At 39.6% G+C, this 22075-nt stretch overlaps 1 protein-coding gene and 1 pseudogene across 1 annotated transcript in view; both read right to left on the minus strand.

Annotated features, from left to right (window-relative positions):
- The window catches only part of GADL1 (glutamate decarboxylase like 1), a 175546-nt gene extending 164545 nt beyond the window's left edge, over nucleotides 1–11001 (minus strand). Inside the window, exon 1 of the mRNA XM_011360816.2 lies at nucleotides 10644–11001. Coding sequence (XP_011359118.1) covers nucleotides 10644–10680 — 37 coding nt within the window. The 5' untranslated portion in view covers nucleotides 10681–11001. The remainder of the gene's footprint in view (nucleotides 1–10643) is intronic.
- A 3970-nt stretch (nucleotides 11002–14971) lies between these two features.
- Nucleotides 14972–15090, minus strand: LOC111737146 (annotated as a pseudogene).
- Between the last annotated feature and the right edge of the window lie 6985 nt (nucleotides 15091–22075).

Raw genomic sequence — 22075 nt, forward strand, 5'->3', positions numbered from 1 at the left:
TTTTTCATGTAATTAACATAAATCACATTCCAGCATTTCTAAAAGTGGTCTTCATCAGTTATGCTCTCCATAACTGTGTATTCCCATGTTTCGGGACCTCCATGGTGGTGGCTCAGGGAAGGAAAGATGGAGAAGATGAGCAAGTGGTATTTAGGCCCAGGCAGCCTACTTCGGGCACAGCAAAGCTGTTTTATCTCAAAAGCCTCTCTGTATTATTTTGCTTAAACAAAGAGCTTGTAGGTGTCAATGAATGGAAGAACACTTCAGCTTCGAATTATCGTATGATTGATTGAAACTTGAACCCCCTTGCTTTTTCCTCTTTAAAAATTGAATTTACCTACTAAGCCTCACCACACCACAGTACACTTCATCAGCAGACCTGAGACCCAGCTTTGTGTGTACTTATCTTTAGCATCTACATTCCCCAAAGAGAGTGCCGTTGTCAATGGAAGTGGCTGAAGCAACCAATTCCATTTGTTTCAAGGCTATACGTGGCACCAATACGTTTATGGCACTCAGGTATGCAGAGAAAATGGAGTAGCTTTATTCTGGTCATTAATTAAGCTTATCTTCCCCATGAGTCCCCATTGCTAGAAAGAGGTAACAAAATTTATTTAGTCCAACCTGGTTAAAGACATAATAAATTAAACAGTTCCTTTAGGCAATGCTCAGTTTTACTGTGTAAAAATGCTTGATCGCTCAGATTTCTACTTCCCCCTCTCCTGATACTGTCCTTGATGGCTTCTCGGTGCATGGGGAGAAAAGCAGGTGTTACTCATCTTTAAAATGGAGGAAGAATGGTAGGGTTCTTGGATCCCTGGTGCCTTTGTCTCTGGGCAATCTCGCTTGTCTACATCTTTATTCTTTTCCCACCTGGCAGTCAAGGCTGAGGCATATTCATGGTCTCTTCTCTCTCACTCTGGTCAGACACAAGAGGTGCTCCCTGGGCGAAGTGGCCTCACCGTGGCTGTTGGTGGTGCTATCGACCCCTCCAGGCTCACGCCACATCTCTCGCCAGCTCTCTAATAGCGAGCTGAGCAGGTTTGTCCCCTGGTTTCCGCCTTCGTGACATCAAAGAGGGATCCTTGGGAAGATCAAGGAAACTCAATCTAGCTACCTTCTTCTGAGGATAAGAGAGTCTTTCTGAGTCACCTTCATCCTTTGAAGAGCTAAATCCAGCCTCTCCCTCTCCATTCAACTTCAGTGAGCCATCGCTTTTGCTTTGAAGAGGTTCCAATGTGGCCTCCTTCAAGAAAAGTTGGTAAAGACCTCTGCTGTTGCCTTCAGTGTTTCCATAAAACTACTTTATAAATAACATACTGCCCCTCCCTGCCCCTGGACTCTGATCCCAAATAATGAGAAATCGAGATCACGTCTTTCGGCACTTGCTTCTCTTGCTTCAATCTCTTTTTCTCTCCTCATTGTTATCTCATGTCATAAGATTTTTCATTAAGTTTCCTACATTAAATTTCCCCTTTTTGACCCTAGATTCATGGAAAACCTTTAAAGGTACACGAAGGTATCTTCTCCGTACTATGGACAAAACTCCATGAGTTTGTCTTCTAGGCCCAGTAGATTGTGTTAAAGGGGAAATAAAAGAATTTAGAAAGCCTTATCTCAAGGCAATAGCCTGGCTTGTAAAACCACTGTTTTGAAACTCTTATTTTGTCCACTGGAATCTAGACAGTAATAGTCTTTCTTTTTGCATTCTACCTGTAAAGATCATAATATCTCTCAGGTATACAGCTGCCAGCAAAAAAGAGCAGGTACTCAGAAACAGCAGAAAAGTGCAGTAATATTTTTTTTTTAAATATAATGTGCATGAAACTGCTCTAAAATTGGATTGTAGTGAAGAATGCACAATTCTGTAAATTTACTAAAAATTGAATTGCACATTCAAACAGGTGAATTTTATGATATGTAAATCGTACCTCAATAAAGCTCTTAAAAAGACCATGTAAAGTGTAAAAAAAGTGAAGCCCAGTTGCTCAGCATCCTGTAAGGTCTGCTATGAACCTTGTAGCGGCGCTGCTGATGGAAACTGGAAACAGAACAATAAGGAGAGAAGGTGCGGGCATTATCTTCTCCACAAGGGATAGAGAACAATGAGCAGAAAGCTATAATTTTGCTTTAAACTAGACCTTACCAGCTACCCATTTATATGTGTTATCTCTTGAACAATAGAATATTATCAGTGTCTTTAAATTATGAGTATGAACTGTAATTAATCACGTATGTGTTTACATAAAGTTTCATTGACACTATTAACAATTTTTAGGTTTAGAGTTTGCTCACTACATATGTTCACATTGTTGTGAAACAGACCTCCAGAACCTTTCAACCTTGCAATACTGAAACTCTATACCCATTAAATACCTCCCCTACTCTCCCCTATTCCTCCAGAACCTGGTAACCACCATTCTAGTTTCTGTTTCTTATGAATTTGACCACTCTAGTACCTTATATAAGTGGAATCATATAATACTTGTCTTTTTGTGATTGGCTCAGTTTACTTAGCATCATGTCCTCAAGTTTCATCCATGTTGTAGCATGTGATGGAATTTCCATCTTTTTGAAGGCTAAATAATATTCCATCATGTTTATCCACTCATCCATTGATGGACATTTGGGTTGCTTTCACCTCTTGGCTATCATGAATAGTGCTGCTATGAACACGAGGCCCTGTTTTCAGTTCTTTTAGATATTTATCCGGAAGTGGGTGTACTAAATTATATGGTAGTTTTATTCATTTATTTATTTTTTGAGGAAACTCTATTATGTTTTTCATAGCAGTTGCATCATTTTAGAATCTCATCAACAGTGTAAAAGAGTTCCAATTTCTCTATGTCATCCTTAACGCTTGTTATTTTCTGTTTTGTTTTGTTTTTTATAGTAGCCATCTAAATGGGTGTGAGGCGATATCTCATTGTAGTTCTGATTTTCATCTCTATGATTGGTGATAGTAAGCATCTTTTCATATACTTATAGGTCATTTGTATATCATCTTGAAGAAATAGCTGTTAAGTCTTTTGCACATTTTTAATTGAGTTATTTGATTTTTTGCATTCAAGTTGTAGGAGTTCCTTATATATGACTTGCAAATATTTTCTCCCATTTCATAGGTTGCCTTTTCACTCTGTTGATTGTGTCCTTGATGCAAAAAAGTTTTAGGTTTGATATATTCTCATTTGTCTATTTTTGTTTTTGTCACATATGCTTTTTGTGTCATATCCAAGAAATCCTTGCCAAATCAAATGTCATGAAGATTTCTCGTATGTTTGCTTCTACGAATTTTGTAGTTCTGAGTCTTAAATTTAGATCTTTAATCCATTTTGAATTAATTTTTTGTATATTGTGTAAAATAAACGTCCAACTTCATTCTTTTGCATGAGAATATCCAGGTTTCTCAATACCATTTGTTAAAGACTACCCTTTTCCCACTGAGTGTCCTCGTCACTCTTGTTGAAGATCATTTTACCACATATATGAGGGTTTATCTTTTGGCTTTCTGTCCTATTTCAGTGTTCTATTTGTCTTTATATCAGTACCATACTATTTTGATCACCGTAGCTTTGTAATATGTTTTGAAATAAGAAAGTGTTAATCCTCCAACTTTGTTCTTTTTCAAAATTGTTTTGACTATTTGGGGTCACTTGAGATACCAAATGAAATTTAGGATAATTTTTTTTTTTTGGCATAAAATGCTCTTGGAATTTTGACAGAGATTGTGTTGAATCTGTAGCTCGCTTGGGGTAGTATTGATGTCTTAAAACTATATTGTCTTTCAATCGATGTACGTGAGATGTCTTTCTATTTATTTGTGTGTTTCGTTTTCTTTTTTATTCAGTAATATTTGTAGTTTTCAATGTATGAGTCTCACCTTCTTGGTTAGGTTTATGTGTAAGTACTTTTATGCTATTATAAATCTTCAAAGTTTCTTAATACAAATTTTAAGTGTTTCGCTTTTAAAGAGATTAGCAGTGAGATGGTCATTTATGAAATAAACATCTTGTATTCCATTGGTCTGACTCTTTAAATTTTAAATATCCTATTTGCTCACTGAACTCTAGCGTTCCTGTATCTTAGTCTATCAAATTTTGCCATTCTACCGCCATTAAGGAACAGGAAGGGAACACCAAAGATATATTCCAGGGTATTCTTTTATGTCTGAGGACCAACACTTGTTGGGCCCCATCACCAGCTTAAGGGCCCCAGTCACAAAACCACAGATAAGACAAAGTTAAGTATTTAAATCACATCTGAGCACTCGGGACAAAGTTCAGCTGGGGCAGGGGAATGCCTGCTCTGTGAGAATTCCTTTGCATGAGAATTTTGTGATGCATTTTTCATAAAATGAGTATCAGGTGAAGACCCACATTGAGGGTCTCTGTGATTCACGCCATGTGCCAATCTGCAGTGCCTGTTGAAGGGATGACCCTTAAAGCAGTGATGGCAACAAAAACAGGACCAACGTTAGCTCCCTAAACCCACCAGAGATAGGCTCTGTTCCTGGACTGACTCAGGGAGATGTTGAAGTCAAGCATCATAATTGAATCAGTAACAGGAAAAAAATCTATCTACCTTCCATGCTATATTTTTCTATCATATTCTCTATTTGTGCTGTTTCAGTTTTCAGCAAAAGAGTTTCACTTACTCTATTAGGCTAGACAGAAGTCTAAGATCTCCTTTCCTCATGTTACAATATATTTGTTTTTTGGTTTGCAGGATTTATTTAAACAAAATCTTATTTTAAAACATTCTTCCCGTAGAGTTTCATGTCTATTTATCTATATAATTCAATGTGATAAATATTTATTGAGAGAGTAAGGTAGGAAATACTTATCTTCAAGGTGCCAGATATTTTACATATGTTCTCATAAAACCCCATGAGGTAAGCAGTGTTATCTTTTATCACTTCCATTGTACTGGGGAATGAACTGATGCTCAGAAAGGGGCCTCAAGGCTTACAGAGTCAGAAATCGAGCCTTGGTCTATAAGGAGCACAGCTCAGACCTTTTCCTTTCTCCTCACTGCCCTGACAGCAACTTACTGTTTGTCCAACAGCAATTTGACCAAGTGTGAATTGGTCAAGATGAACATTTGTCAAAAAAATATTTCTACTCATCGGATTTCCAAGGATGGGTAAATCCTGTCCACATTTTCAACTCTACATTATGCCTTAAAACATTTTTAATAGTCTTCTAGAATTATAGAATTCTTCCTAAATTTTTTTTGCTTCTATAGTTTTAATTAATTTTAGCCAATTATTTTTGTCTCTCATTTGTAATAAAAAAAAAATGTCAAAATAATCTGAGTATTCAGCAATAGGGAGTTAGTAAGAGCACATTTACATTCCAATGTAAGCATTTGTTTGAATAATAGATATGACATTAATGCCTAAGTAAGATGATAAAAACCAAACCAGATGAATACAGCTGCAAAGTCTGGCCTAAAATGAATGAGAAAAACATTTACACCAAACCAAACCCATCCCCAATCCTCTCCCCTACCAAATTAATTTTTTTATTGTCAGAGCAATGCAGACTCACTACAGAAAATACAGACAAGAAGAACCTAAAACAAAATCCATTATCCACCCATCATACACAACTACCTTTAATCCCCAAGTGTACATTCTTTTAGTTCTAGTTCCATAAGTGTAAATGAATTCTTATTTTTCAATAAAATGGACTCTTACTGTACAAACTATCTGCAATCTACTATAATTTAAGTAACCTAGCATTTATATTTTTCAAACTAAACCATATTTCTAAACATTTAATGCACTCTGACATTTTCTTACTACTAAGGGTAGAGAAGACATAATCAATAAAAATTAATTAAGAGATCAAAAATAAAATAGAACAAAATATAAAACATTTTGAAAAAAGATTTTAAAAGGCTTAAAATATTAAAAGTTTGCAATACTTCCCATAATGCTCCCAAATTACTAATATCTGAACTAACTGGTAAATGAGAGCATCAATTTTCAACCAACTCATTAGAATGCTTAATGAAGTTAAGTCAAGAATTAAGGACAGGAATACAAGAAGCTCAATAAAATGCTTTACTGCCCAATAATACAAAGCTTAATAGACCAAATGACTGCATGTGTGTTTCCAGAATTTAAAGATTAGACCAAGAAACGGAGCATAACAAGAGGGCCAAGAAGAAAGAAGGGCTGTTATAAACTGGAGTTCAATAAAAGGCAATCTTCAAAAAAATGTTGAACCGTGAGCATGAAAGCAGCAAAATTCAGTTTGTGGAGAATTCTATAAGTCAAATAGTCCAGATTCTTCAACAGATAAATTAATAATAACAACAACGACAACAACGATGACGACAACAACAACCAGGAGGCTAAATCTATAAATTAAGACCTATCACAATTTTTCAAATGGGTAATACTAAATTGTGACATCTAGTAATGCATACTTGGATGATTAAACCATAAAAAATGCAAGAAAGTAATTACTGTCAAAGTCAGGGGGATGGTTACTTACAGGGGAGGGAAGGAGCTACAATGGGAATGAGGCACAGACGACATGTGCCCCTAGGAGGGCATGTGCCTCTAGGATTACAGAAAAATTATATTTCTTTATCTGGTGGTAGTTCCAAGGGTACAGTGTTCTATATAATCAATCCCTCATAATCCAAAAGGAAGCTGAATGAACACAAAACAAAGGAAGTGGAGAGAAAAGGACTGTGCCAGAATCCATGAGTGTCAGGCGCAAACAATGCGGAGGGATTCTATTTTCAAGATATTATTTTCTTTCCGGTATTTTCCCTTTTTCGTATCCATTCTACCACAGTGGGATAATATAGGGGCACCATCTTCAAATCAAGAGATTAGGACTTCTAGAGAAGAGGCATAGCAGGGCTGCATAACAGGGAAGGGATGGGGTCTCAGGGACACTTGGTGAGGTTATCAGAGTGCCTGTGAGGTTAAATCTCAAAAACAAGGTAGGGATTTCCTTGAAGACTGAAAAGGAGTACCCTACACAGAAGGGAAAGGTGATGCTGCTGGCAGATCCTAGGAAAAGAGGCCGAGGATCCCATTGCTCAGTCAGAAAACAGAAGCAATGAGAAATTAGAAAAAAAAACGTGATCGAGATACTGCCCCCAGGGATGGTGCAGAAGCATTATAATTTCCGCCAAGAATATAAGTATATATAAGGTTAAAGGTTACTCATTCACACATCTATTCTTAAAGAACAGTGAATTATATATTTTGTTGTTGTTGTTGTTGTTGTTGTTGTTGTTCCTGGAGCTAATTCTGCAAACAAAGAATATTCGACAGCAGTCATCTTGAAAGCACCTCAAGTACATACACAAAACAATTAGACACACTTACAAATTAGGTGTTTCAATTACCTCATTGACTTCTACATCCAATTTGCAGAATATGGTAAGTAATATACTGTCAGACAGTATATTATTATGCTGTATATTATACCTAATCCTCACAATAATCCAAAACAATGGGTGTTTTTATTCTTACTTTACAGATAAAGAAACTGAGACTCATAGAGGATAAATTATGTATCCAGAGATACACAATCAGAACAAGTTGTAGGCCAGAATATTTGCTATGCATTCTTCTCTTTCCTCTGTTCCATCAGTTGCCCACAGAGACCAGGTATGGTCCACTGTGTCTGCCTGCTCCCAGGGCACAGCCTTCTAAAATGAATCCATCTGCCCTGGCCTAAGAAAAATGTGACCACTAGTAAACCTGCTCCAGGAGAAGGGTTGTTAGAGAGGGTGTCCCATAGGACATGCTGTTTTTCATTCTTAGCAACCGGAGGGTTCCTGCCACAGGGCAAAGCCCAGGTTCTTATGCTGAAGAAAAGGCAGTGTGAGCCTGAGACCTGCCATTAGTATGAACCTCTTAAACACTGACAGACTTTCTTTCCATCTTTCTGACCCAAAAGGAAAGGGGAAGGATGCTGCTGTCATTTCATTAAGCTTAGAGCCACATTCCAGGTCCTCTCCAGCATTCTTCCTGTGGTTCCTGCATAGACCCGCAAATGATGCTGCTCCAGGTCGCTTGTGGACATTCAATATTATTTATGGCCCAGTAGGAGGCAGCATGGGCCAAGAGTTAGGTGTAAGGGCTGTGGGCTCTGGAGTTAATGCATCTGGATTGAATGCTCAGAGCCTCCGGCTTCTTAAAAAATAAATAAAGCAGACAATAATATTTCCCCTTCCATTGACTTGTTAGTGATTAGTGATTAGGGAGGGTCAGATAACATAGTGCTTGTAACTCAACATAACAGATAGTAAGTGTTTAATAAATATTAGCAATTCTATCCTAAATGAGGGACAATCCACTGAGTGATAAATTTGCCTGCAGTGGATTTCATTTAAATGATGATAAAAAGGAGTATATAAAAAGTGAAACAGTTACAGAGAGAAAGAAAATGGATAGGTAAAAAGACCAAGAAATTACCCAGAAATTTTGTTCCTGGATGTCATGGTTTTAATTTTATTACAATATACAAGACTTTTGACAATATATAAGTGTAAGCTTTTCAACAACAACAAAAAATCTGCTCCCTTCCATTAAAACTTGTAAATTGCTTTCATTTTAGTAGTGATTCAACAAGAATCAAAGCTGAATAAAATAACAATGACTTTGCAGGCTAAATGATGTAGAAGGTTTATGTAATTATTTCAAACCTTAGGGGAAAATATTAGCAGAAGCCAAAGAATTCTTCACTTTAGTGGAATTAAAATTTGAATCTGATGTAATTAATTGCCTAAACTCTTGTATGTACTATGGCAAGATCGCAAACTGTATCAAAGCATGAAGACTAGAATAAGCATTCTTTATCTGCAACAGGATCCCCTATGATGTTACTACATAATATATAACGTGTAACAGAGATTCTACAAGTTTGTTTAATGCAGGCTTATCATTTAACATTACATCAAATGTCACTTTGCATGATCTTGTTATCTATACCTTGAAATTTACTAAGTCTGAGAGATATATAACCTGTATTCTTTTAAGATGTCATAGCAAACATTTGACACAATTTGGTATTGTTAGATATATTATTGCCTCATCATCTGCTCAAGAATAACAGCATCCCAAGCCTTCTGGTATCCTCCAGAATATAGTTTTAAGATTAAATTCACACTTCACTCTTCATATATGGCAACTACTGAATTCCCCACAAGCTACAGACATGCCTGGTTACAAGGTCACATGCTTAATTTAGGAAAAATAGATACCTTTTTTTTTTAAGTGTCTGTCGGAGTTCTGATAGAGTGTGTGGCTTTAAAACAGAAATTAAGGTTAAAAACAAAGCAAACAAACAAAACAGTGCAGGACTAAAGTAGTAAGATACAATTATACTGCCTATCCCTGCCTCAGATAAAGAAGCCTGACATATTATTAGGAACTTAGTGCCAGAATTTTATGCTATATAATGAAAACAATAATAATGCAACTTTATATATATATATATATATATAATTTTAAAGAGGATCCAGGGCAATTGTGGTGGGAACATTCCTTGGGACACTAAAAGGAAGAAACAAAGTGTTTCTTGCAGCACAGTAGTTCTTGCCTTGCCAACTCCTGTGCAAATTCCCTGCTCTAAAAATGACTGATCCACAGGGAAGCTAAGCCAGTGTACCTGACGCACACCTGTTGCTCCCAAAGCCCCCAGAGAGTCTCAACTCAACACAGCTTCATTAAGACGTATTCGGTACAATCCAAAAGGGTTACTGATGCAAAGAGGAGTTATTCCTGGAGGAACACTCCTTCTGAAAGGTCAACAACTAACTAGTTAGTGAAAATACTTGAAGAGCAATGATGACCTTCAAAGCAGGGATTCTTAACCAGGGGTTCATTCTTAACCAGGAGACGGGTAAGGAGTCTGGCTTGAAATCTTCGGCAAACATCCAAACGTGTATGTTCAGTTGAATTTGGATGGGAAAGGGGTTCAGAGTATTTCATCATACGTCCAAAGCAATCTGACACCCTTCCTTCACAAAAGCTGGTGATTATGGTTTTATAATAGGACCAAATGACACCCAAATTAAAAAGTTAGTTTGGGGGGTTCTGCTGCCACGATGTCTTCTTTAAACAACTGACGTCCTGGTCCCCCACTCCCGAGCTTCAGTCTGAAGTACATTAGGGCATCACTCACTCTGTAAGACCAAGGTAGCCTCTTCTAAGGTCTGTTTACAGAGTAGTGGGTGGAGGTAGGAGGGCGGGGCGTGATGCGATGCATGTCCCAAAGTATTAGCAAAATCATCTTTCTTTCAGGGAAGGCATCCCCACTGTGTCTAGGGACACAGGCATCAGCGCACCAAGCAGTGAAACCCCAATATGCGTTTTACTTAACAAACCCGCATAGTGCGCATTATGTTCCAAGCGCGGTTCTCTGCTCTTTATCTGTTAACTTGTTTAATTCTAAAGAAAATAAAAATAGAAATAAATAACTCTAAAAGGTGCAGAAAGGAGTGCAAATATCCACAAAGAGGGGGACTTACCACCCACCCCAGCCGCCTTACAGGGAAACAGCCCTCCTCCTCGTCCCCCCGGCCAACCAGCGCCGGGGAGATTAAATAAAACCCGCGTGGGAAGCGGTTAAAGACTAAAGACGCAGCCGCGCCAGGCGAGTCGTTACCGTCCACCGGGCACTCGCGGTCCGGGTCGTTGCTCATCGCTGCTCCCAACTCCGAGCTGCCCCGGGCGCGGCTCCTGCGGTCTAGGCGGCAGCCGCGGTTGCTGAGGCAATGCCCCCCTTGGGGATCCGCAGGTGCACCCGGCAGCCGCTGGGCGCGAGCCACTACAAAGGGAGGGACCGAGACGCGCTCCGCAGTCCTTTCACTTTGCCATTCGAGGCTCCAGTGTCAGCCTCCTGAAGACCTTGACTCTGTTAATACTTGTGCGACTGACCGCAAGCCACTGACTTGACCCGGGGCCAGGGTCCCTCTGCCCTCTCTGGGAAGCGGCGGGGACAGTGCGTAGGGCTGTGGGTAATTTGCCTGGGCAGGAGGAATAGGCAGGGAGAGCCCCTGCAGCCTCCCTAGGGTAGAGACTGGGCAGGGCAAGCCAGTGAGTCATGGCCTGTGATCTTCCCAGCTTTTTGGAGTAACCACCTCTCAGGGTCTGATCTGGCCTGAGAAGCCCTAAGCTAAATATGACGCCTGCTCCCGGCCACCAGCTCAGGAAACCTATTTCAGGGCATCTGAGGTGAACAGAATCTGCTCCTACCTATTCATTCAGTACTGCCTTGACATTTAAGAGTTCTACAAGCGAATGAATTCCTCTTCCTGGTCAGATTTCAGACTTTTGCCTCTGCATAATTCCAAGTTTACAGAAGGGAAAGCGGGGTAGGCACCTCATTGCTAGGTGGTAATGAGCAAAAGGAGATGGTGAGTTTGAAAGGTGAAATATCTGTTTGGATTTTAAACTAAAATTTTTTCAACACTATTTCTTCCAGCAAACCCCAGGATGTTGGGTGTTAGCCATGTTGCTATTGTAAATTTAAATTTAATCAGTGAGTGCTGCTTTTTTGTCACTTCTCCAACAAGCTTTATGTTTAAAGTTAAGTTCCCTTAGGAGCTTTTAACTTAGGCTGTTGATATGATAGAAGCAATCAGTTAATGCCACTTCAAAGCACATTTATGACAACTACATGAAGGAACTAACTGCATTTGTAATCCAGATCCTTCGACAGGCTGAAAAAAAAATCCTGGTTTACTTTTGCAAGGAGCCTAGCATCATTACTTAGCAGGTGAATTATTTCCTCTGGCTAGCATTAGTCAAGTCCGCATCAGTGAAGACAGTGCACGCCTATTCTCACAAATTAGAACTGATTATTCCTAATATGCCTGCAACTAGAATTATTAAAAATATTAAAGTTAAAACCCCACAAATTTTATAGTTTCTGAGACCTCCTCCCCATCTATTCTTTTGTCTCCATTTTCACTAGATAAGGGACTGAGATCTAGGAATAAAAGTATAAACAAGAACGTCAGGAGTTAACCTCTGGTAACTCTATTAAAAAATACTTGACAGTATACATTCTGGAAGTTGTTTTTTGTTTGTTTTGTTTATTTTTATTTACTTATTTTTTAGCATTATAATAAATGTATCCTCTCTAGCACAGAACAGTGATCAGTGTCAGCTGCTGGGAAATTATCTCTCTCTCTGTGTGAGACCAAGCAGGACCAGCTGGGACCACAGACATGTCAAGTTCCACACCTGCACAAGGAATTCTCCTGCTTCCTCACCTCCTTGTCCCAACCAGAGAATGTCATTCAAAATTTCTTAGAGTGAAAACAAGAAACTGCTCTATGAGCTCGCCTCTTACTGGCTTATCTCAATTTCCATATTTATTCCTAAACAAAGGCATTGTATTCTTCAATTACTGGGTACTTCTCTCCTACCAGTTACTAAGGATTTAAAGAAAAATTCTGCCTTCTGAATATCTTAATGCAGTTGAGAGAGACAAGCTTAGAGACAGCTAGCCTTTCTTATATATTTTATGTTCCTTGAAAGATATGGGGCATCGAGGAGCCATAGTTGAGGGCATGGCTAACTCTATTTGAAGGATTAAGAAATGTTTCCAACCAAAAGTGACAGTTTTCACTAATGCTATCATCTTTAAACATGTATTATAAACTGGGCACTGTGCCAAATGCTTTTCATACATTCCCTCTTATAATCCTCATAAGAATGAGAATTATTATTGTTCCCTTTTTACAGATGGACAAACAGAGGCTCAGCTTACACAAACACTGAGGTGAGGAGTTTCGGTGTAGAGTGTAGCTCTTTGTAATCACAAAGCTTGTGCCTAATTTCTACACTGAATTACAATGATTAGCAAAGGCACTTTCCACAATCTGTAGTAAGAGTTTTTTACCAAAACCTTTCAGAAAAGTACATCCTTAGAGAGTATAAATATTTGGAAAATGAATACAAGTTTATTATATTGAGGGGGTTGAGGAAATGAGGTAGAGTACTAGTTTTTCAGGCAGAGGCACCAACATGGGCAAAGTGTTAGCATCTGAACCATCATTGGTAATTGGGTCAGTGTTTCCTAGAATGGGTAGTGGGAGCTGGTAGTGTCCAGCAATAAGGGAGGGGAAGGGAGTAGGCCCCAGGTCCTGAAAGACCTATAGACTATGTTTAACGAGACTTTCTCCTATACGTAATGAAGACGCAGAGAAGGGTTTTAATCTGGGGCCAGATGGAAAGAGGCAGTAGCATACAGAAGACGGCCGGAGGCAGGGGTGGCCATATGGTGAAACCAGAACCCAGGAGACCAGCCATAATAATCTAGGTGAGAGATGGCAAGTGCTGCCACCAGGGCAGAGACAGTAAGAACTGTGAGGAGGGACATGCGGTAGGCAGTAAATGGGAAGTGTGCAAAAGCTGTACATGGGCCCCTGTCTGCTTTTCCACTGTTGAAGCCACAACTCAGAATGTCAGGCACCAACCAGGAATAAGGAACTGTTAAATGAATGCATCAACAGGACTCGTGTTGTGACTAGATCTGGAAATGGTGGAAGAGTGTCTAACAGGATATCTCATCTCTTAGCGTTTTCCGGAACTCTCTAATCATTAGACTCACGTAGGGCACTTAACTAAAATTACAGATTCCTGGCACCTTTTCTCTAATTCCTAGGTCTTTGGTGGGAACCTGAAATCTATATTTTTAACAAGCACTATTGATTAATGATGAGAAACTAATTATTAATTTGGGAAATCCTGCTAGATTGATTAAAAAAACCATTAGCCAGGAAGAACAAAAAAGGGTGCTGTGTATGTCAGTGAGATAACATGATGTGATCTGGGGATTTGTATTTCTTCTTCTGTTTTGTTTAGAGACATACCCAGGCATTCATATTTGTATACTACAGGACTAACATTACGATTATTTATGACACTGAAAGAAATATATGTCTATGTTGTAAGTAGTGTGGCTCCCATCTGCTATTAGAACCCCTGGATAATATGCTAAATTTTCTGGAAAACCCGCCATTGGCTTGTGCTTTGGGTTTGATCAGAAAGGCGGTGAAAATATTTCTGGAATGTTACCTCTTGGAATGTGATCAGCAGATCAGTGCTAGTCTCAGAAGTGCTCATAACTGGTCCACAAAAAGATAAAGACAGAAAATGAGGGAATCACTTAGAAACTATAATAGAAACAACCTCAGCACTACTAACATCGTGGACCTGGTGACTGTTGTGGGGGCTGTTCTGTGCATTGTAGGATGTTTAGCAGCCCACTAGATGCCGGGAGCATCCTCCTCTCAGTTTTGACAACCAAAAATGTCTCCAGACACTTATAGATGTCCCCATGAGACAAAATGTTCCTGGTTGAGAACCCCTGCTTTGTAGCAATTTGACAGACGAATTTTATGTCTGTTGTATCTAATATAATATAATTGGGGCTTGCATTGTGTATGCCTTTTTATTTCATTTTTCTAGTAATTTGTTGTTGTCATATTTTACAATTAATTTATGACAGATTAGAAAATTTGGTTCTTCCCCACAGATAGCTTTAACAAAAGGTCATTGTTAAAATACAGAGTAGTTCATAGAAGGAATGCTATGATCTTGGGCTATCCTAAATCTCTCTGCCATAATAATCAAGTCATTACAAGCCAACTTATTAAGAAACTAACCAGATTTTCTTTTTAATGTGTTTGCTCCTGTAGCCCACCATGGAAAACTTGACAGCACTCTCACCATTGCTAAAAAGAAAAAACAGCCAGAACTAGGCTCTCCATCCTCCAGTGAGAGTAAGCTGTTCTTTTGTGTTTCCCAGGACAGGTGAGAACCTGCTGGGGAAGGGGTGGGCCAGCACAGAAACGACCTTAAAATTCTTATGACAGAAAGGCCTAGGTCGGAGGACACAAACTGTCTAGCTACCAGCAGAATTTGGCCTACAAACGGGTTTTATTTGGCTTCCACACTGATTTTTTTCTTTTCTTTTTTTAACACCTATAGCACCTGGTCTTCCTAGGTGGTCTCCCATCCAAGTACTATCCAGGCCCGACCCTGCTTAGCTTCCGAGATCAAATGAGATGGGGCACGTTCCGGGTGGCATGGCCATAGATCAAACTTCTTTTCATAAAAATCCCATTCCTAGTATCTCTTGAAAAATCAGAACCTTTTGGCCACAGTGGCCTGGCTTCTTTCACTGTCTTAATCAGCTGAAACTGAAAAGCAGCTACTATCCTTAGCCCTCTTCTTCTGTCCCCTGACGCAGCCCACTTCCTGGTGCGTGTAGGCATGTGGTTGGCAGTGCCTGGCCTATGTCTGCAAAACAATTAAACTGGATATTTGGAGAAATGAAGAGAACAGAGAATTTGACCTTTGAGGGTAGAAAAAGATGGGGCCAGGGACTCCCCAAGCCTGGAGGCATGTCAGAGGTTCAAATGGTCGCAGTAACTAGGTCCTGGCCCAGGTTCTGGGCCATGGAGATAGGCAGGCTTCAAAAAGGGCTGGCAGTGTAGGCACTTCTATAGATGGGTACAGATGCCTATGCCTTATCTTTCTGACTATTCCACTGGAAGTTGAGCCACAATGATGCTAGTCTGCCAGGGCAGTGATGACCCTTACTAGCTGGTGTGCAGGACTCTCTCCCACCACCAATTACTTGGTCTTATAAAACTTAAGAATCTCCTGCTAGACAATGCCTAACCAACCTGGCAAGTGAGTGCTCGAGCCAAACATAATGGGCCTTAGGAAAAAAAGTAACTGTGATAGTGATTGTGTGCTGAGTGCCAGGGAGCAATTGCCATCCGTTAGAGAAACACTTAGTATCTGCTGCGTGCAGGCTCTAAGGCTACAAAGACAGATCAGGCAAATCGGTGGTCTTTGCTCTGCAATGCTCTCAACTGAGGGATGGAGACAAATGTATAAAAAGGTTATTAGGACACACTGGGTAAATGCTGTTTCAGAGGGGAGAATTAACTGCTGGAGCAGCCAAAGCATAAGTAACTTAGCCTCTGCTTGGAGAAATTGGACTTCTCAGAAGAGATGGCATTCAGCTGGGCTTAGAAAATGAGGCAGAGTTTACCAAATGAAGAAAAAAAGTCATTAGCCAGAGGAATTGGCTCGTGTAAATCCAGAAGCCTAGAGGCTCGCTGAAGTGAGCAGCAGTTTCAGGTGGCGAGAACAGAGGTGGGTGAAGGAGTGGTGGGATCTGAGAAGGAGGTTGGGGTGAAGGAATGTCTTCGAGTCAAGGTGTTCAGACTTGAGCTTACAGGTTGAATATTGACTCAGCAGAGGTATGACATTATCAACTTCGTTTCTAAGGAAGTCAAATCTGGTGACACATTAAAGATAGACTAGGCAAGAAGAACTGAAGGCAGGCCAGTTCTGAGGCTCTGTATAAACTTGAACTTAGTAAGGCAGTAGGGGGTCATTTTCTAGAAAGTTCAAGACTTGCATTAAACGTGGAGGTGAGATAGAAGGAGTTGAGGATGACTCAACTTTCTGACTTGGGAGACAGGGTAGATGATAAAACTGTCAACAAAAATAAAAAATAAAGAGCTAAAAGCATTTTTAAGGAGGATACATAAATAATGAGTAGTTTAGGATAAATCTAAAATAACCGTGGGGCCTCAAGTAGACTTATGCAAAAGATGCTTAAAAATAAAAGTACTGGAGTTTCAAACAGAATGAAAATGAGATATTAGGACAGAGATTTCACAAATGATTGATGGAGCCACATGACAGGGTTACTCGGGAGTGAGCCGACATCTGGAAAGCACTTAACAACACATAGCACATAGGAAATTCACAAGAAATATAAACATTTATTGTTTTTATTCCACACCTTCTGTCATAATAGTACTGTTTATAGCTTACCCACAAAGCACCTCTTTGTTAAAATACCAAATTCCACGGCTAAAACTGGGGATTCTGATAGAGTTGGTCTGAGGTGAGGCCCAAAAGACTCCATTTTGGACAAGCACCTCTTCTTTCCAGGTAATTCTGGTGCAAATAAGCACAAGGAAAACACTTCCAGAATTATCATTCTGTAAGATTAAGCCCACCAAGCTATCTGTGCCTTGTTCCCAGCTCTGCCCCCACGTGGGAGGGTCAAGATGGCTATGAGGTCTCTTGAGGCCCTCATAAGAGTATGCAATGAGAAGAAAAAAGGCTGCCAATTAGAGCTAATTGCGAATATTTTTAAAACAACTTTTGCTTTTAAAAACCCTTGACTGTCAAACTACTTTCACCCAAATTAGTCATTTGTCTGCCTTAATTGCTACTGGTATTTTCTTGGGGCTGGGGGTGGTAGGGTGGGGGTAGGGGATTGAAAAGAGATACATATGTATTTGTAGGAACTAATTTTCATGGACATGAAGCAAGTTTTTAGTATATTTCTAGCACAGTCATTACTGTGCATGCTGGTTTCAAACCTGACATTATAAAAAAAAAAAAAAAAAAACAAGAAATGTAAGAAATGTAAATAGGCTCAGCAAACCAAACATTTTCTTCCAATTGGGTAGTGGTTCTAAAATTTTAACTTGTATACTCAGCACAAGGGATGGTTATTTATTTTCCTAAATAAAGGTAATAGAAAAATGACTGGAGGTGAAATCAGATTCCTCCTGGCAACTCTATGTAAAGAAGGATAATTGAAAAGGAGAGGCCAGGTGTCAGGTCTCCTGTATGCAATGCAAATGAAGCTCACTTGCTCAGTTTTCTTCTGGGCAATTTTTAGTTAACTTAATGTGAGAGCTGGCTTTTAAGTTATTCCTGTGTGGCATGGGGGTGTCCAGGTCCTCCTGCTGAGGAAAAGCAGTGGCCTAGAGGGTCAACTTCTGTTGTCCCCAGACCCAGAGCAGATTCGTAATTACTTATCAGGGTTCTCTGTGTTATGTATTTAAAACATTTTAGCTTTGCTGTTTAAAAGGCTTCCACAATCATTGACCTGAGGTTGCAAATGGGCTATCTGAAGGCAGAATTGGCCCACGGAGGTATTTTCTTTGGCCCGAATATTGTTTTTAAAATTTCTAAATAGTTGCCATTTTTTTTCTTAATTGAGAGTTTTCACATTAAATTCAGATTTCAACTTCTTAAAAAAATACGGGGTCATGACCCATATTCCTGCATGATTACAATGAGGAGCCAAGTACTCCTTTTAAATAGGAAATGTATTCTCTGACTTAATAGCTTTGGGTCTAAATTTCTTCATCTGAAAAATAGTGGTAATAATTATGCCTGGCTTATATAATTGTGATGAGCAAAGGAGCTAATATATATAAAACACTTAGTGCCTGGGATATAATAAGTAAGTGTCACGGACTCCACCCAGTCCAGTTTATTAAAATGCCTATCAGGCCCTCATATGCATTTGCCTTTGTGATCCTTGCTATAAGCCATGCAAAGATAGTAGATACAGAAATTTCTGAAAAGGAAAGGAAATTGAAGGGAGCCAGCATCTCCTTCCTGAAACTGCTGCCTCCGTCCCCATCCCCGGGAATTTAAGATCTGAGGAGGACCAAGACTCAACCACTGAGGAAAAGATGTAAAGAGGCCAAATGTGTAATACATTACAGACCTTGGAACACTTTCACTGTTAAACTCTGTAGTGTAAGTTTGAAGCTTTGGGATTTTCCCTTTTGTTTATTCTGTATCTCTTCTCTTGTGGGCATGAATAATAAAAGTCCTTAGAAAACCTCCAACTATTTTGGATGTGTTTAAGAGGAAGTAAATAAAAGGTTCAAGACAAGATTGTGCCCTTGAAAAACTCTTAGTAAGAATAGTCATGTGGCATCAAACATGTGAAAGGAGCTGGGGCCTGAGCACCCGACCCAGGGGAGAAGGGCCTGGTGGAAGAGGTACGCACCAGCACGGGTGACATTGCTTTGTCACCAAGGTTTGACCTGTGTGACTGTGCTAGGTATTTTCCACTTATCTCCCTGTCTCCACACTTCACTGCCCTGCTCTATGCCCCAGGGAGGCTGACCTGTAAGGACTGTCTCATTGGGCTTCCTTCTCTTCTGGTGTCCAGTGGGTTCAGCCAACGAGGGAGGGGCTTTGGCGGGAGATCAAAGAGAGAGGGCACACATGAGTTTCCTATGTTCCCTCCTCATTGGTTTACTGCAGGCTGTTTGTGTCTCCCTACCAATGACCCATGTGGCTCCAGCCACATGGCCCTCCCCCAACAGCTAATCTCTGAGTTCCAGTACCTTTTCTCCTGAGTTCCCTCCTCAGGCAGTTCAAAGGCTGACAAAGGATCCCCACTGTTGCCAGCTCAAGGATACTACAGCATCCTTCACTGGTTTCCCTAATATCTGCTGGCACCATGACAACAATCCCTTTATTAAACTCTCAGTTGCTCTAGTGTAAATGTGGCATTGGCTTCTTGCCAAGACCCTGACTAGTAAACCTGTCTACTTTGTAATACTCATTACCACCTATATCTTGCTTTTAAGACTAGGCCTTTCATATTTTTCAGAACCTTGTCCTTTGAGGTAAGTTATTGGAGATGATTCCATCATTATCTGATAAGCAATGCTCAGTCAGTTGTAAGGGGTAAATTAAGTAATGTGTTAAAATATTTAATGTTAACAGTAAATTAAAATAATAATATTAATCTGTATAAACTTTTGTCTACCATTACCTTGAAGTAATGAGGAAAAAAAAAGGCCCATCAATGGATGAACAGATAAGGTAAATGCGATATACAATGGAATATTATTCAGCCACAAAAAGAATGAAATTTTGCCATTTACAACAACATGGATGCATATCCTTGAGGATATTAGGCCAAGTGAAATAAGTCACACAGGAAAAGATAAATACCATATGATCTCACTTATATGTGGACTCTAAAACAATAAAATATAAAACAACAAACAAAAAACTCCGAGGTTCACGTATACAGAGAACAGACTGGTGGTTGTCTGGGCAAAATTGGTGAAAGAGTCAGGTGCAAATCTCTAGTTATAAAATGAGTAAGTCATGATATAATACACAGCACGCTGACTTAGTTAATAACCTTGCATTTCATATTTGAGGGTGTCTGGGAAAGTGGATCTTGAAGGTTCTCAACCCAAGAAAAAAAAATGTTTGTAACTATGTATAGTGACAGATGTTGGATGGACTATTGGAGTGATGACTTTGCAATATATACAGATATTGTATTATTATGTTGTATACCTGAAATGAATATAATGTTATGTCAATTGTACCTCAATTAAAAAAAAAAAAGGAAAAAGAAAAAAATGCCTCAGTGCATGTGCTTCCCTTACTGCCTTGGGCCACAGGACTCTGACAGCAGCCCCCTCCCCCCACACCCTAAACTATGGAGCGCACATATTTGGGTTTTCAAGTATAAGGGAGAGTTTCTACATAGTTGAAAGTAAAGGAACATATACATCAAAGGAGAGAATAAACTTGCTAGTGAAGGAGCAGAGCTGCATTGTCCACTATGGGAGCCACAGGCCACATGTAGCTTCAGAGCAGCTGAAACGTGGCTGTTCACTGAGATGTGTCTCCAAGGGATGCCTGGATGTAATTCTCTGCTTCACAAAAGTCAGCTGTGCTTGCGTCCTGCAAAATCGTTAATCAAAGGACAAGAACAGGCATCATATTTAATGAAGAAGAAGAAACGCGAGGGAGGCAAGAGTAAATAATTTGCTAAGGTAAGAAAGTAAATATGTCAAGGGTAGAGAAACCTAAAGGGAAGATGGAGAATTCTGAAAATTATGGTTGAGAAACAGCTTAGTAATTAAATCAACACTTAGTCAACCTACCTAATTATTGTGACATATAGAAGGTGCTTAACACTCAGGATTTTTAAAAAATCAAGTTGTGCATTTTGTAAATTCCTCTTAAATTAGTAGGTGGAATCACATAACTGAGAGAGTTTATCCAATTCAACGAAGGGGAAACTGAGGATTAGGGAGGTGAAGTGACAAAGTCACAAAGTTAATTAGAGTCAGGACCAAAATTAAGATCCAGGTATTTGAATTCTTGATCACTTTTTTTTTTTTCCCCAAACAGATTAAGACAGACAAAGAGCCAGGAGCAGCCAGCCATTCACCTACAGAAACTTAAATTTCTAGAAAACCAGGAAGCTCATCCCTTAGAGAGTTTGGAGTTCCATTTAACTTCTTGATGTTATCATTAAGTACCTTACACATACAAATTAGGTTACTAGAATCAGATTCTCTATCAGTTAGAGTCTGTCTGCAGAGTCATTAGCAATAAGAGCCAGTGATGGGATATGGGAAAGGTAGTGAGAAGAGCTACGCCCCACATCTATTATCAGAGCAGGCGCAGGCTCAGCTCCAGCTGGGCAGGCTCATGTACCAGGAGGAACTCTGTCATGTTCCCTGAGCTATGAAATTTTTTGTCCATCCCCAGGCACCCAAAGTCTTCCATTTGCACTTTCCCTTGGCTTTTCTCTGTGCTTCTCCGTCATTGCTGAGTCTGCGATCACACAAAATCGAAAAACATGCAGATCAATGCATCTCTTGCCAATCACAGTGCTGGTGTATTTGTATAGTTTGGGATGTAATCACCTGATTGAGGGCTATTTCTTCACCAGCATCTAAGCTCTCATGGGCCGGGCTCACATAGGTTTTTCATTCACCACTGCTCACAAGTCCTAGCAGGTTATGGGCATAGAGGAGGCTTTCTGTAAGCACTTACTGAGAGAATGGGTGACCTCACCTTCACAGAAAAAAAGAAGTCATCAGACAGAGGTTCCTCACTTTTCCCATCAGCCTCCAAATTTGCCTGAAACTTTTCCACTTTTTTCTCCCTTCCCTCCTGTTACAGTATAAAAATCATTGCTCCTAGCTCTGGGTGATCCCTCTACTTGTATTCTGGGTTACAGCATTTCTACCTTTTCATAAATCTTGCTACTGACTAGTCCCAGTCCAGTCTGTATCTTCAAACTTTCCCATTCTATTGGCTCCTTCCCATTAAAATGTAAAAACACTCATGGCTCTATCACTTTTTAAAAAAAAAATCTTACATGTAATGACTGATTTCACAATTATTAAGCTAACGTACTCCTTTCTAATTTGGAGGAATATTTAATTTCTCATTTAGCAATCGCTAACCCACCAT

This window comes from Pteropus vampyrus, unplaced genomic scaffold (genome assembly GCF_000151845.1).
Source record: "Pteropus vampyrus isolate Shadow unplaced genomic scaffold, Pvam_2.0 Scaffold1, whole genome shotgun sequence".
NCBI lineage: Eukaryota > Metazoa > Chordata > Mammalia > Chiroptera > Pteropodidae > Pteropus > Pteropus vampyrus.